We start from the raw sequence: 17053 nt of genomic DNA, 5'->3' as shown, positions 1-17053 counted from the left end.
CCACCACAAGGATGGAAACTCTGCTTTTATGAAGTTTAACATTCCATTCCTTGCTACTTTCTTGCTCTATACATTAACATTCATTTGTTGTCTCTATTGTCCTCCATCCATAGCCTGCATCATATCTAAAAGTCTGGATGGCTTTTTTTCCTCAAGATACTATTTCTCCTCTGTCTTACCAGATGGCAACAGGGTGGCAAGGCATTGGGAAGCTTGAGAAAATATTAATATTATTTTGGGTAATAATTAAGCAATATTGTTTGCATTTTGGTAAAATTTCCTTTCTTTTTGATAACTTAGCCTAACTGCATACTGATTGTGGAGTTCTGTGGGTTAGTTTTTTCTCTGAAATTTGTAGTTGCATTGAACTATAACAAAATGACAGTACAAATAAGATGTATGCCATGCCACATAAAAATTAAATATGATTAACGGCATACATTTTTCCAAAATGGTTTGTTGTCATGAGTATGCCACTGTGAGTGAGGGAATGTGGAGGATGTGTTTATGGAGAAACTATAGGCATGGGTCTGCAGAAAGTGCAATATTTTGTTGGGCTGCAAGTTATCTGTAAATGTGAAATAGATTGACAGAATGAAAGTAAGCATAATTTTGAATGTGAAAGACAGTATGAATGATATAACAAAAAACATGATTGCAAATGCAAAAGATAGTATGAATGACAGAACAAAGGTGAACATTTTTGCAAGGAGAGGATAGTACAAATGATGGAACAAAAGCTAGTATGCCTGAAGGATTGAAAGAGAGTACAAATAATGGAATAATGCTTGTGTGATTGCAAGTACAAAAGAAAGGAAGAATGACAAAATGAAACTGAGCAAGACTGGGAGTGAAAGAGTGTGATTGTCAGAATGTGAGATTTGAAGAATGAGTTGATCAGGATGAGGAATATGTACAGAAGATTAGACTTCTGTAGACAAGAATAGAAAGAGCACAGAAGGATAGAATGAAGGAAAATAGAGAAAAAGAGGTGATGAATCACTTTAGAGTGGCATTGTATGGAGATTCCATTAGTTGTTGTGAATGAGAGAATCCACAAGGTCTGTTTTCTGGAAGGAGGATGAACAAAGCGATTGATGCTTTGAATATGAGAAGTAAATGAGAAGAGCTAGCAGTAGTTGTGGGAACAAATGTTTGGTTGGCAGAAGGAGAATATGAGAATGGATATCAGGAGGTTATTGAGGAGAGTGAAAGATAACATTGTGGTAGGAAGGTTGTCAGCATGTTGCCAAGGTACAATGACAAGTTGAGACAGCAAGCAAGAATCATTAATATGTTGGCAGAGCTGTGCAAGGACCAAGGAGTGCAGTTTGTTAATGTTTGGGATTAAGAGTTTGAGAGAAGGATGGATTTGTGCAAAAGTGATGTACAAAAATGGATGGATTTGTATATCACTCAGTACATCTCTTCTAGCATCAGTCAGCTGGAGTGAATCAGTCAGCTGTTGCTAGAAGGATGTGTAATGAGTGATATGAACAAGATATCAGAGGAAGTAAGAGGTTGTGTCGAGTAAGTGGAACAGGTGAGACTGAAGTGCTAATGAATGGAGAGTGCAGTAGGATGAGAGAACAAGAATGCAGGGTGGACAGGAAAACATGGCCCTAAGGAGTTTGGATGTTGACAGCTGTAGTTGAATGTGTATGAGGAATGGTCAGCATAGGAATGGGATGGCCTTGGGATGTAAGGGGAGTAGTTAAGTCTGAATAGATATATGAAGTAAGTGGTGATAAAGATGAATGAGCATAGGCAGGTGTGGAGAAATCAGAGCCAACAGGTGTCTTGATTAGGATTAGTTATAGACCTTTTGTGAATTGCTGTTTATTTACACATGCTAGGAGCATCATAAATAAGGGAGATGTAATTGTTTCACTGAGTAAGTTTATTTGCCCAGAAATGGTTGGAATAAGTGAAACATAGTTGGATGAGGATGATATCCTGTCTAGAAAGGAATGGAAAGGTATGATGTTTTTTTGTGAGGATAGAAATGAAAACAGAGGGGGGGGGTTGATAGCAACCACACTTCCCCTTCCTCTGTTTATGGCATAATCAGCATAGTGTGAGTTGGAGGTTGATGGAAAGAGATTTAATTACAAGTTGCTGTAGGCCAGGAAATATGAAGGGTTGAGTGAAGAAATGATATACAACTTGGGTTAGTGAACAAGGGAAAGGTGATCATTATGAGTGATTTTAATTATGGAAATATAGATTAGAATGAAGATATAGCATCCGGGAATAAAAAAAAAAAAAAAATGAATTTTTTGAGAAACAATCCTCTTATGCAGTATGTAACGGAGGACACACTACGATTGAGAGAGTCTTACATGTGATAATTTTATAAGAGGATGTGATTGGGAATGGGGTGGTGCATTTCCCTCTAGCAAGTGAAGACTTCTTTGATGAAAAGATATGTAGAATTACAAGGAGATAAAAAATGAAATAAAATGAAACACCTCAGAGCTATAGCATGGAATGAGAAGTTAAGTGGAAAGGAGATAAATACTACTTATGCACTGACCACAAAATATTTAACAGCTTCAACATGTGAATGTATTCCCAAAGTCAAAAGGCCAAATCAGGGAGGGTGTGTTAAATGACTGGATGAATGAATGGATTAAACATGAAACCTGTAATTCATTTCTATAAAATTCTGGAGACTACAACAAGGTTAAGAATAATTACTTTAAATTCCCAGCATTTTGACCTTCATATTAAGATCATCTGGAGTATATACAGAGGCAAGCTATATTACATTTCAAACAGATGGTATGCCAAACTGACAATAATTTGATCAACCATAATTCTACTGGCCTGACCTCAAGTGAAAAGAAAAAAATCCTACATCAATCTATATCCTATTTATAACATTGTCAGAGACCAAATTCATATTAATACTTTTAATATAGCAATAGTGGTGGCATAATCAATAATTTAACGTCAGTGTTAAGGTTGAGATCCAGGATTAATGTTCCTAATTATAATTTAAAATGAACTCTTAAAACAAAAGGTTATGTGGTTGATATATGGGCCATCCATATTCTTGGTATTTTTAAACCATCATTATTGTTAAAATTAGAGTGGTTGATCAGAATTTCAGACCTCTTTAAATTTACATTTATACCACTTTTTGGTGGTATGAACAAGTGCCTTTCCAGTCAATTCTGTGTAGAGTATTCATAATCCTAAATAGGTCATTTTCAATATTATTAATAAATGTATTCCAAGAATCTTGGTTAGCTTTGGGAGTCCTAAATATAATTTAACTCCTTCTCCACCTTGTTGTGGTCTGGAGCTTGTGTGTACAATGACCCCCAACAGCTATGCCAGCAGTAGCATTGCTATCAGCAGAGCCACCCCAGCTGGACAAGTCAAGGGAGAGGTGCCAGACTAAGAGAAATATCTTGGTCTTCCAGGTTGGAGATTGAAGAAGAGGCTGTTAACCTCTTCTTGTAAAAAACAGATACACTCAGAATCATTCAAAGGAAAAGCAGGAAGGATTTGCTGGAAATGACAACAGATAGAACAAGGATAAATGGATATATTAAATGTTGCCACATGGAATGATAGGTGCTTAGCTAGGAAAGAAACAGAACTCAGCAAACAATTAAAAGGGGGGAAAAAAAGATAAATATAGCAGTATTAATGGAAACTAAGAAAAAAATTAAATGAACTGTCGAAATGACATTATGTAATGATATATAGTGAAATAGAACAGAATAAAAGAGCAAGCTGTGGTATGTGTAGCTATAATGATAGATCAGCAGTGAAAGAATTAAGAGCTATACTTTTTATTAATGAAAGAATAGCAAATAAAAGACTGAATTTGAAAGAGTCTACCTAACAGTAATTGGAATATGTACTTCAGAAGAAGGGAAAATAGAAGAAAGTGAAATATTTTACAATGACTTTGAAAAGGTGATGAAACACTGCAATAAAATGATTATTTAATAATTGCAGGAGACTAATGCTAGCATAAGGAAGTATACCACAGGTTGTAGGTAGATATGAAGAACAATATTTAAATCAAAATGGAAACAAATTGAGAGATTTCTCATCATTTTATGAATTAAAATTCACAAACATTTTTCAGGAAAAACAAAAAGATATACATAAATGTATGTGGAGTGCCAGAGAACTATGATCATTAATAGACTATATAATTGTTTCAAAAAGCTAACTTCACAAGTAAGAGACACAAGTAAAGGCAGTGATATATATTCAGATCTAGTAGTGTCAAAAATAGCAATACAAGCAAAATGGAAATCACTAAAACTGTGAGAATCTAAAGAAAAGCAAAGAAAGAAACTACAAAACTTACCTATTCTAGGAAGATAGTATTAGGTATCTATATCGAAAACGATTGACTCAGTACCTATCTCAAATTCTTGTTTCTTCTGACGTAAATGAAGAATGGATAAATATAAGCAAATTAATAAAACAAACAGAAGAGGTTCTGGGACAAAAACGAAGACCAAAAGTAAAAAAGGACAGAAAATTCGGAATGATGAAAATATTATTATTATTATTATTATTATCATTATTATTATTATTAAGATACCTCAATGAGTCCCTGACTTCCTGGAGGTCAGGAAGTCAGGAACTCATTGAGGGAGGTCACATACTACACACACTGGCTAAATAGCAAAAGCTGTAGAAGAAAGACAAAAAAGCTTTCTACAAGTGTAGCTACACTTGCAGCAACAAACCCCAGAATCATTAGAAGCGTATAGAAATAAAAGAAATATTGCAAAAAAAAAAAAAATTATAAGTGTGTGAGAGTGTTGGACCTGGTCATTGGCTCAGAGGACATATGCATAAGTAAGGTGTCCTCATCTCCAATTGGTGAGAGCGATCATGTGGTATTGACTTGGGAGGTTGCAAAATTTGTGGATTTCTCTCTTAAAAAGGGGTATATACGGAACTACAGGTTAAGTAATTATAACAAGCTTCAGAGTGAGCTTACAGCCATCCCATGGCAGAACATATTGCACAGGAAGGATGTTAGCAGTGCATGGGATAAAATCAGCGGATATCTGAGGAAGGCAATATCGGAATGTATTCCCATGTTCAGGAAGACAAACAAGATAGGCTTTAGATGGATGAGTAGTAGTAGTATCAGGCTTGATCTGCAAAAATTGTTATGGAGAATCTACAAGGAGAAAGGCGATCGGTACACCCATGAGCAGTACAACACTCAAGCTAGGAAGGTTACCAGCATAGTAAGAAAAGCCGAATAGAGAAACTACAAGAGTTTCGTGCCAAATATAGAAAAACTATAAAAGTTTTGGTGGATCCAAGCGTAAGCAAACCTTTCAACTCGTAGTAAAGGTGGAATAAGATCTGATCACTATCCTTAGTATTTCCCATAATGTAAAACACATTTCCTAGTGGACATGTATGATGTTATACATTATGGGGGGAGGGGTCACTACCCAGACCGGTTTCGACCTTTGTTGAGGTCTCGTCAGTGGGAGCCAGACCCAGATGTAAAATACTCAGGTTGAAGTGATGCAGAACTTATATTTTACCATACGAATTACTAAAAAAGGTATCACATCACAAAAGGCACCAAAAATTACTGAAATAAAGAGCCAAAAGGCTTCATTTCGGCTTGGATCTGCTGAAACTTTTATAGTTTCTATATTTGGCACAAAACTCTTGTAGTTTCTCTATTTCGGCTTTGAAATAATGTTGGATTCAATATCCACTTAATTTGAATATTTTTGCATCGCCAAAGTGAACCTTTTGTTGACTCTTTATTTCAGTAATTCTTGGTGCCTTTTGTGATGTGACACCTTTTTTAGCAACTCGTATGGTAAAGTATAAGTTCTGCATCACTTCAACCTGAGTATTTTACATCTGGGTCTGGCTTCCACTAACGAGACCTCAACAAAAGTTGAAACCGGTCTGGGTAGTGCCCCCTTCCCCCACAAACAATGCTGTAGGTATAATGTATAACATCATACATGTCCTCTAGGACAGCACTTCCCAAACTGTGCCCCCCCCCCCCCCCCCGGGTATAGGTTTTTGTTGATGGGGGGGCATGAAACAATGAAAACAAATTTAAAATGTTTTAAGACTAAGTAGATTTTTTTATTTTAAAAGAAACGTATATAACTTTCATTATTTATTATTCTTTTTTGTTATTTTTTATATTTTAATGGAAAAATTCACACATTGGTGTTGGTTCACAAACTTTGCTTCCTGCGTATTTCGGCGCTTAATGAATATTAGTAAATATTGCTTATTCATATGTTTCATTTCAAAGCAGTGGTTAATTGTATTTACTTTGAATGCTCTCCAGGGAAGCTCCAAATCTTCCTGTCCCTTTCATCACACGTTCGTAATCAGGGACTGTTGATATCGACTTTATATACGTATCAAAACTCGTTTTATATTATCACTGTCATCCGAGCTAGTTTTATGTTACCACTAAGTTTCGCATATACTTCATACATGAAAAAAAGCTTAAACAAGTTCATGTGGGGGATATAGTAACTCGCTTGCAATGGTAAACAACATGCCCTCCCTAACAGCCACTATACTGCAGAGGCAATGAAAACAAGTACTTTTATTATGCCAGTGAATAAGGTATGAGGAGTCTGTGTAATATATTTCTCAACAAATAGTGCAATTAGAGACAACTGGGATAAAAACACACTAATTAATGAATCACATGTCCCCTCATACAGAAACTATGCTGTATAGACTGAAAGTTGTAGTCTCCATAATTTTACAGAAATGAATGCTGATCACCATATAACATTAAAGGAAATGAGATTTGTAAGATGGCATCATGGAGGCAACACAAGATGAATAATAGTAATAATCAGTTGCATGATGAAAACTATAAAGATCAGGCCAAGAAGTTGATTCAGTTTGTAAGGACAGCAAAAGTGCAGTATGAGCAAAATAAATTAGCAAATTGGGCCAGGGAAAACCCTAGATAGTTCTTTCCAATATGTGGAGTTGTGCTCATAGATGTAAAGATGCAGAAACTTGTACAAAAGATTTAAGAAGTTGGATTATTCAGAAGATTACAGACATATTTAATGTCTGTAATCTTCTGAATAACATTAGAAATTTTTAAATGTTCTCACATTTAAGGTTGGGAGAACTGAAAATTGTATATAGTTAGTAGATAGATAAATGAAAAGCAGTATTTTGAGGGTGGGGGAAAGGACACCAAGGTTTTTGAAGCTGTTCAGATGATCTGTTTGTTGAAAAGGCTATAGGTAAATGTCAGCTGAGAGAGAGAGAGAGAAATCTGATTTTGTTCAAGGATTGGAATATTAATGAGATAAAGCTAGACAGATTAAGAAAAAAAAAAAGAAAAAAGAGACAGACATTAAAGAAATTTTAATGTCTGTCTCTTCGAATGATATGCTGCTTATATGAGTGCCATCTCACTTGAAAAACTTATCACTTCAAGAAAAAAGTAATCAACTTTTGCTTCAAGTTCTTAAATGGCATTTTGGCACCTTTGTACTGTGTTCAGTTAGTAGTATATATATATATATATTTTTCATTTGAAAGTTTAAATGATTTATTTGATATATTCTCTGAAGCAAGTATCAGGACAGTTTTAATGTATGTTTATAGAATTTAATTTTTCTACAGCATTCTTCTGTTTTTCTATTTTCATTGTATCTTCTTCAGATAACTGACTGGAAAGGCATCTAATTAATGTATTTGTATTAATGTATTCTGTTTTGTGTTTGTACACCTTTTTATTAATGCACATTTTTATAAATATAAAATAAAAGCATGACTTGGACAAGCAAACCTGATGGCATTTATATGCTTTTCACTGTTCAGCAAAATCACCACTGACTAGTTTTTACCATGGCAGTCAAGTTCCAGACATCGATATTCATTCATTAATGAAGTAATCAGTAGACACAGCTGTTTGTAGATTAACTCAGCTTTCATTGTTGTTGGATTACATAAAAATTCTATCAGCATTCAGCATCACTAATTATATATGATAAGAAATATTCTTATTGTTCTCTTTCACCCAATCCTAAGAAAACAAAAATTTACATGTGAAGTATCATCATTACTATAGTACTTTTATAAAGAAATTATTGATATCATACCAGATTGCTTCAGTATACCATAATACATGGAACATTAACTTTCAGACATGTATATTTCCATGCATTATGGGAAAGGTTGCTATCCAAACTAATTTTGATCTTTATTGAGGGCTCATCAGTCGAGCTGGATGCATGTAGAGACTGAGAGCTAAATAAATACAGAAGCCATACTTTCCTATATATATATACATATATATATACACATACATACAAATAGCAGAATGGTGTATCACATCCAAAAGGTGACCTACTATACATTATAAGATACTGAGTTTGATGTAAGTAAACATTTTCTACATGCAAGAAGCTTAATGATGAAGATACTTCATATGCAAACTTTTGTTTGCTCATATTTAGCTAAAAGAGGATAAAAACAAGAATACTTTTTTTGTCATATATAATTTACTCTCTGACAAATGAAAAAAAAACTTCTGGTACATTCAGCATCACCAAATCTCAACACTTCTAGCATTGATGTGAATAAGAGAAAAATAAAATGAATACAAATTTTAAAACAATTTTAACAGTAAAATGAGTAGCAAGTATAGAATTAAATTTAATATTGGTGAATAAAGTGTTCCAAGCAAAAGAAATATACAACATAATTCTAAGGAAATATTCAATGTTATCAAAAGATTTTTCTTTTCTTTTTTTTATACTAATTATTTTAATACATTTATAGAGGTTTGTGTTGCCTTGGAATGTAGTTTTCGTGTTTATTGTGAACTTAATAATCACATTAAGTTCTGCATGAATTCTTTCTTTATACACAAACATGCTGAATGTGAATATTAGGGCTTTTAGGTATAGGGGATACTGAACATATTACTACTTAATTAAAACAACAATTTTGCAATTGTGTCCCCCCCCCCAAGATATGGAGTTGTTCCTTAGTCTTATTTCATTATTTAAGAGAATAGTTTTTGTGAGTTAGCCTACATTATGTTTTCTTCATATCCTTAGTTATTTAGCCATAATCCCAAATAACTTTTTGAAGTAGTTAATCTGTTCCTTGTTGGGAGATATATATCTTTTTTATTTTTTATTTTGAGCTCAGTGCAAGTGTTATCTAGTAACTATAAAACTTAAGTTCAATTTCCAGTGCCAGACTCCTCCTCATCCTTTCTTTTTATCTGATTTAATATTAAGAAAATTTTCTTCAGTTTTGTTCCACTTTATATAATTGAAATAATGACTATGCATTGTTGTCAGATAAGATAAATATCTGATTTATATTTTTCAGATAGCAGTTATATTGCTGTTGGTACAAAACTCAAAGGAGACCACTTTGGCCAGTCATATGAATTTGTTGTGATGGAGATAGTTACTGAAGATGGAGAAACATTTAGCATGGAGAAAAGTAATACACATAGTACTTTAATAACTAGAGACATGCTAAGTGATGCTGCAAATGATTCAAATCATGCCATCAGTAATATTAATTCTATGTTTAAGTCTGAAATTGAAGATGTGGATAAAAAAGAATCATATGGAACCTTAGAAATATTCTTTCCAAACAAGCAGTGTAATCCAGTTCCAGATTCATTTTTAAACTCGGCTTCTGTGAAGCAGGAGATGAAAAGGATTGCAGATGTTTCGATAGTCCAGTCACATCCTGAAACACGTGTATCAGTAGCATGTAATAAGAATATAAATCCCTTCTTCCATTTTACCCAAAATACAAAGCTCTGTGTTTATGAAGATGATACAAAGATATGTAATGTACATTATAGTGATATTATAGGTTTAGATAAACAGTTGAAAAGAATAAGAGAAGTTATCAATCTTTCAAAAAATCCAGCTATCTATAATTTTCTTGGTAAGATATTTAGGCATCCTTTTAATTAATTTATGGTGAAATTAATTAAATTATTTATTTACTTAAATATTTTTTATTGATAACCCCATCCATGGAAAGTTGGAAATCTATAACAATTAAAACTATGAGTTTTAAGAGTTATATAATCAGAATCATAATTAGGCTAAATATGGAACTTTTTTTTTTGAGCTACTTCACTTCTACTAACAAAATGATATGGCATGCATTTGTAATGACTTGATCCACACACACATTACACCCAAAATCTTTTAGTTACACCCAACTCAAATTTATAGCCTTATGGAATATGTTCAATGCTGTCAAAACTAAAGTGAAGTTGGTTCTATCCCAAATATGGCTCTAACTTAATTTTATATATAACCATTTTCTGAACATTATATGTATATGTAATCCTAATTTGAACACATATACTTTGTTAGAATTGTCTCTGAGCAGTCTTGAAAACATGGTTTAAGTCTAAAACAGCAAGTTTACTGGTCAACATATTAATTACTAAGATGAAAAGCCAAATGGCTATTTTTTTCTGGCGAGGTTGATAAGTTAAGGGGGATAAAAATCTCTTATTGTTTTTCAGCCAGTAAGCGAAACTAAGATCGAAAACTACGATCTGAACTTTTCATGCCGACGAACTGTCAGCGGATCCAAGCGTAAGTGACCACTTGGTAGTGCCACACCAAGGCAACTCGTTGCAAAGGTGGAGCAAGATCCCTCACTATTCTTGATATTTTCTCATAATATAAAAAACACACAGCTCCTAGGAGATGTAGTACTGTTTTACATTATGAGGAGAGGTCACTACCCAGACCGGTTTCAACCTTTTTTGAGGTCTCATCAGTGAGTAGCTAGACGTAGAATATCAAAGTTTAAGTGAAAAGAACTTACATACTTTTGCTATACGATTGCCAGAAAGGTGTGTCACTATATTATATTATAACATATTATAACTAAGATGAAAAGCCAAACGCAACGAGTTGCCTTGGTGTGGCACTACCAAGTGGTCACTTACGCTTGGATCTGCTGACAGTTCGTCGGCATGAAACGTTCAGATCGTAGTTTTCGATCTTAGTTTCGCTTACTGGCTGAAAAACAATAAGGGATTTTTATCCCCCTTTACTTATCAACCTCGCCAGAAAAAAATAGCGATTTGGCTTTTCATCTTAGTTATAATATGTTATAATATAATATAGTGACACACCTTTCTCGCAATCGTATAGCAAAAGTATGTAAGTTCTTTTCACTTAAACTCTGATATTCTAGGTCTAGCTACTCACTGATGAGACCTCAAAAAAGGTTGAAACCGGTCTGGGTAGTGACCTCTCCTCATAATGTAAAACAGTACTACATCTCCTAGGAGCTGTGTGTTTTTACATTATGAGAAAATATCAAGAATAGTGAGGGAGCTTGCTCCACCTTTGCAGCGAGTTGCCTTGGTGTGGCACTACCAAGTGGTCACTTACGCTTGGATCCGCCGACAGTTCATCGGCATGAAATGTTCAGATCGTAGTTTTCGATCTTAGTTTCTCTTACTGGCTGAAAAACAATAAGGGATTTTTATCCCCTTTAACATATTAATTACTAATTAATAATATTAAAATTACTGTTAGTTGTTTAAGTTAAGGGATATTACATCCCATATAGTTTCTTAGCCGAATAAGAAACTCAAAGAGTTTCATGCCGAATATAGTAGAAACTATATAAAGTTCGGCGATTCCAAGCGTAAGCAAATACCTGGATACTGCAGCACTGATCCCAAAGGGTAGTGCAAGCTGGGGCAACTCGTGGTAGAAGTGGAGCGAGCTCCGATCACTATTCTTGATATTTGCCCATAATGTGAACTTAGCTCCTAGGAACTGTATTTTTGTTCACATTATGAGAGAAGGTCACTACCCAGACCGGTTTCGACCTTTATTGAGGTCTCATCAGTGAGTAGCCAGACCTAGTTAATATCAAGTTTGTAGCGAACAGAACTTGTACCCCTTCTACGAGTATTGCCGTGAGGTGCTCTAATAAATTATTAGATATGTGAAGAGCCAAAGGCTTCAATTCGGCGACATATAACTTGTTTAAGTTAAGGGATATTACATCCCCTATATAGTTTCTTAGCCGAATAAGAAACTCAAAGAGTTTCATGCCGAATATAGTAGAAACTATATAAAGTTCGGCGATTCCAAGCGTAAGCAAATACCTGGATACTGCAGCACTGATCCCAAAGGGTAGTGCAAGCTGGGGCAACTCGTGGTAGAAGTGGAGCGAGCTCCGATCACTATTCTTGATATTTGCCCATAATGTGAACTTAGCTCCTAGGAACTGTATTTTTGTTCACATTATGAGAGAAGGTCACTACCCAGACCGGTTTCGACCTTTATTGAGGTCTCATCAGTGAGTAGCCAGACCTAGTTAATATCAAGTTTGTAGCGAACAGAACTTGTACCCCTTCTACGAGTATTGCCGTGAGGTGCTCTAATAAATTATTAGATATGTGAAGAGCCAAAGGCTTCAATTCGGCGACATATAACTTGTTTAAGTTAAGGGATATTACATCCCATATAGTTTCTTAGCCGAATAAGAAACTCAAAGAGTTTCATGCCGAATATAGTAGAAACTATATAAAGTTCGGCGATTACTGTTAGTTTTTATTTAAAGAACATGCATATTTTTTCAAAATTCTCCATTTGTTATTTTTTGTTTTCAAGTGTGTTCATAAACCTACATTACTACTTAATTAGAAAGAGACTATTATATATCCATTTTAGTTTTCAGCAAAGTGGGTTGAAACCAAAGTCGTGAATATGACCAAAATGTTTGGGTATAACCTTTCAGCATTGGAGTTGCCTAGATATTGCACTACTTAAATGATAATGGACTTTGTACTGAAGCCTATATGACAGTTTTTTTTTTTTTTAATTGTCTGGTTCTCTTCAGAGGCTAAGTATAAACCTTATCAAAGCAAAAGCCTTTGCCTTGGTGCTCTCAAAATTGCAAGCATGGTTGGTGGAATTGTTAGCATTTCCATGTCTACTTTTCAACTACAGATGACTAGATGCAAATCCCACTTGTGGATTAATCCACCTATAGTGCTGATGTGTGATAGGTTCTCAACCTTTCAGGATGGGATTGTCATAAAAGCCAGAAATAGATCATAGTTTTGATAAACTGTACTTTAACTTTTTATGCATGCATTAAAGTTTTAAAAATGCTGTTATTAGATTGAGTTCCTTTAATAACAGTTTGACAAAAATAATTATATTGATTCAGGCTTTTTTTTTTTCAGGAAGTCTTTGATCTAAAAGCGAAAATTACTGAACCAACATATGCACATGACTAAATATACATATGTTATCAAGTTCTTATAACTTGCTTACATGTGACAGATTTATTATTTATTTTTTTATTTTGTAATAATATATTATTATTATTATTTGACACCTCCAGGGAGTCCAAGACTCATCGACTGAGGACACCTACTCTATGACTCTCCATTTCTACCACTCAACCTCATCTACCAACTGCATCATCTACACCAATGCAAACTACTCTTCACCACCACCACTAGTATTTTCACAGACAATCACAAACATCCATCCGCACGATGGGATTCACACCTACAGCCTTTTGATCATGTTTATTGGAAAAAAGCCCAAAATGATGATTCTTGATGTTGTTCAGAGAAGGGCAGTTGAGGTAATTGGTGATCTTTCTCTCGAAGACTCACCATTCACTTTCCCATAGACTCATTATTTCTGCTTAGTGCCTCATCTACGGTATGGGTGATGTTATACTGAACTACTCAACATCCTTCCTCTATTTTTCTTCAAACCCCTAAACAGACAAACAACTGCTGGTCGGCATCCAGCTCCAGACATACTAAATCAACTTCTCATTGTCCTCTTTCTCTTTTACTTTATATTCTGGAACAATCTTCTTGACAAAGTAAATTCTACTTATAATAAATTTAGTTTAATCCTTTATCCAAGTGTGAGCAAACAAAGTTTGCGCCTGAAAGTATCTTCAGGACTGGGTTAAGGTGGTACAACACCAGGGCAACTCATTGCAAAGGTGGAGCAAGCTACCAACACTCCTATCTCAGTATATCCATACTGAGATAGGAGTGTTGGTATCTTGCTCCACCTTTGCAACGAGTTGCCCTGGTGTTGTACCACCTTATATTCATACTGAGATAGGAGTGTTGGTAGCTTGCTCCACCTTTGCAACGAGTTGCCCTGGTGTTGTACCACCTTAACCCAGTCCTGAAGATACTTTCAGGCACAAACTTTGTTTGCTCACACTTGGATAAAGGATTAAACTAAATTTATTATACCCTAACCAAGTGAAAAATAAACTTTCAATAAATTCTACTTAATCAAAATTCTTGTAAACAAATATTTTCAGAACTGTGACTATTCTGTGAATGTTATTATGATTGGAATGCCTAGGAAGAGATTAGGAACTTGCTCAGATAATACATCGGTATGACTCATAGATGGCGCTGCATTACTGTTGTGAGAAATTCAAAACATCGTGTGGTTACACAACAACGACATGTTCGATATGCTATCCTCGGCAACGTGCTAGAATGTTTTTGCTAAAAATTACAACCTTGAGTTGTTCAAATCAGTATCAACAAGTTTCTGTTTTTCTTCTTGACCACTTGTCCACACATGGCACTGATTGGTTATAGGTTTTGCAACCTCTTGTGTGTAAGATTTATATATGTTAAAAAATATAAATAAAAGCTGCCTGTATATAAAAAATGACAGAAATACTGAATTGCTTATGTTGGTAGAAATGGATTTTAAAACTGGAGCCATTTAAAATGACTGCAAGAGGAAGGTTTTTATCACTTTTATTAGAGGACTTTACTTCCAGATCTGTTTTTTTTTTCCCTAACATATCTCATGTATTCTCAATGGAGTTCAGATCTGGGCTTTGTGGTGGTCAGGGAAGATGGTAGAAGTTGCTGTCATGCTCACTGAAAACCACTTCTGAACAATTCTTGCTCAATGGACAGTAGCATTGTAGTCCATGAAACAGTCGGCACCTACTGGATTAAAAGTCAACATTGCAGGAGGTACTTGATCAGCAACAATGTTCAGATATTCCTTGGAGGACACCTGACCTTCTAGCAATATCGGGGACCCATTCTGTTCCACAGAATATGCCTCATGCCATGCCAATGCTTTCCCTCCATAACCTTGAGCTGTGTTTACAAGGCACGCTCTGTTCTTTGCTTCATGGGACTTCTGCCAACCATCTGTACAAAACAAGGTTATACCATGACTTGTCAGACCACATGACTTTGTTTTGGTGTCCAGTCACGGTGTTTCTGACACCACTGTAGATGAACTTTCCAGTTCTTCACAGAAATCAGTGATTTCCATATAGGTATTCAACTGCCAATACCAATCCTCTTCAAATCCCTGTTCATAGTTTGGTGGGATATGGGTCAGGAACAGCCTTCATTAAATGCTTCGGTCAATTGTTGCACATGTGGGAAGTTCTGTTTGTCTATGCATTCCTTCTCAGACAACTATTCTTAGGACCACAGTTACACGTTTTAGACAAGCGGTGTCGATTATTTTTCCATGTTGCTTGATTAAACAGCCAAGATATCTCACATTTTGAGAAACCAGTCCACTCTGCTGTTTTCAAAATCATAGTTCCAGCCAGACAGTCACCCACAATAAGCCCTTTATCAAACTCTGAAAGATCCTTTGGTTTTCCCATTGTCGTCAATACTATCGATGATTACTAACCAACAGCATTCTAAAATGGTTGCCTAGAACAAATGGTGATGCATATGATCAAGTATTTTGCATAAACCTAGAATTCCTATGTTTGACAATAAAGAATCCATAGTCAAATTACTGGCATATGATTGGATTCTGAGAGACTGTTGTTTTATTAATTTGTGGAATCAGTTTGTGATTATCTCATTTGTGGTCTCATTATCAGTCTAAGTAATCAATCATTTATAAAGTTGAGTAATGCCATAACATTGATAGTGCAACTCTGTGAATGTTAGGACGTTTGTTTGGAAGTAGGGAGGAAGGAAAGTTCGCCTAATGAAAGGGGTGGGATTTGGAATAATAGAAGTGCAAATTCAATACTCAAATAATACAAATGATATTGCATTGTTATAAACTAATGCATTTGACTTAAAGAATGTACTTTAAGTAATTAATTAGTTAAGTCATGGCTTACCCAGGACATTTTTAATATTGGTGTGCCTAATGATAATCACATTATTATCAGAAGAGACTGAATGGGGGAAACATAAGGGGACAGATATTGGATATGAGAAAAAATCTAGACTGAGGTTTGATGGATAAAATTCCTATTAGGCCTGTAGCCTGGAAATGGCGTTTGCATCCCTAACACTAGCCTGAAGAAACACCAAATTTGATTCTAGTCACTGACTAGAGGAATATTTTCTGAGCCTTTCTTTGAGTAGTTCCTGAATTATTCAATTTTGGGCATGTTTCCTCCTGGAAACTTGGGGTTTTTAATCCCATAACTCAAGAAAATCAACCATAGAACACTATTTCAGACAATAATATATAACGTTAGGGACCACAATATAGTTGCAGTTGTATGCCGTACTCTCTTCTCTGAATGTCATTTAAAATCATTGATAGCCTTGGGTCAGCTATCTATGATTGATTAAGGGTGGAGAGCTGCCTTCAAGTTTCCAGAAGTTGGTGGCTACATGGCCCTCACCTATTCCTTTTTGGACATCAAAATCATTAGCAGATTATTTTATTTATTATTATTTTTGAAATCCATCATCAGAGCAAGAATTTGAGATCGCATGGTACATAACATGGTACCATGCTATCTCAAATAGCATGGTACAATGTACGGCATGGTACATATATAGCATGGAGTCTATACCATGGGTTGTGCATGTGTGTTATTGTAGCAAAGGATGCTGTGATAAAATATTATAGGTTTGTAATATTAAAGAGATAAGAAAGCAAATAATATTAATGGAGAATTTTAACACAAGAAATATTAACTAGAAAAATGAAATAGCAGTTAATGCATATAATGGATAGTAATATATTGAACAACATGTACACGAATATTTATGAGAGAA

The 17053-nt window shown here is 34.9% G+C and overlaps 1 protein-coding gene across 5 annotated transcripts in view; it reads left to right on the top strand.

Annotated features, from left to right (window-relative positions):
- LOC150105719 (ATPase family gene 2 protein homolog A-like) overlaps positions 1 to 17053 on the top strand; it is a 311383-nt gene that overhangs the window by 90906 nt on the left and 203424 nt on the right. For 4 of the 5 annotated variants that reach the window (XR_016548496.1, XM_090395038.1, XM_090395036.1 and 1 more), the window contains exon 3: positions 9361 to 9936. Coding sequence is in view for 4 of the 5 variants with exons in the window: in XM_090395038.1 (XP_090251164.1) it covers positions 9361 to 9936 (576 nt within the window). In the remaining variant the exon portion in view is untranslated. The remainder of the gene's footprint in view (positions 1 to 9360; positions 9937 to 17053) is intronic. The other variant, XM_090395040.1, reaches the window with a different exon arrangement.

Source organism: Typopeltis vanoorti, chromosome 6, assembly GCF_054136105.1.
Source record: "Typopeltis vanoorti isolate ZY-2024b chromosome 6, IOZ_Tvanoo_1.0, whole genome shotgun sequence".
NCBI classification, from domain to species: domain Eukaryota; kingdom Metazoa; phylum Arthropoda; class Arachnida; order Uropygi; family Thelyphonidae; genus Typopeltis; species Typopeltis vanoorti.
Note: the sequence above shows the minus strand (reverse complement) of the source record. Positions and strands in the feature narration are given on the sequence as shown.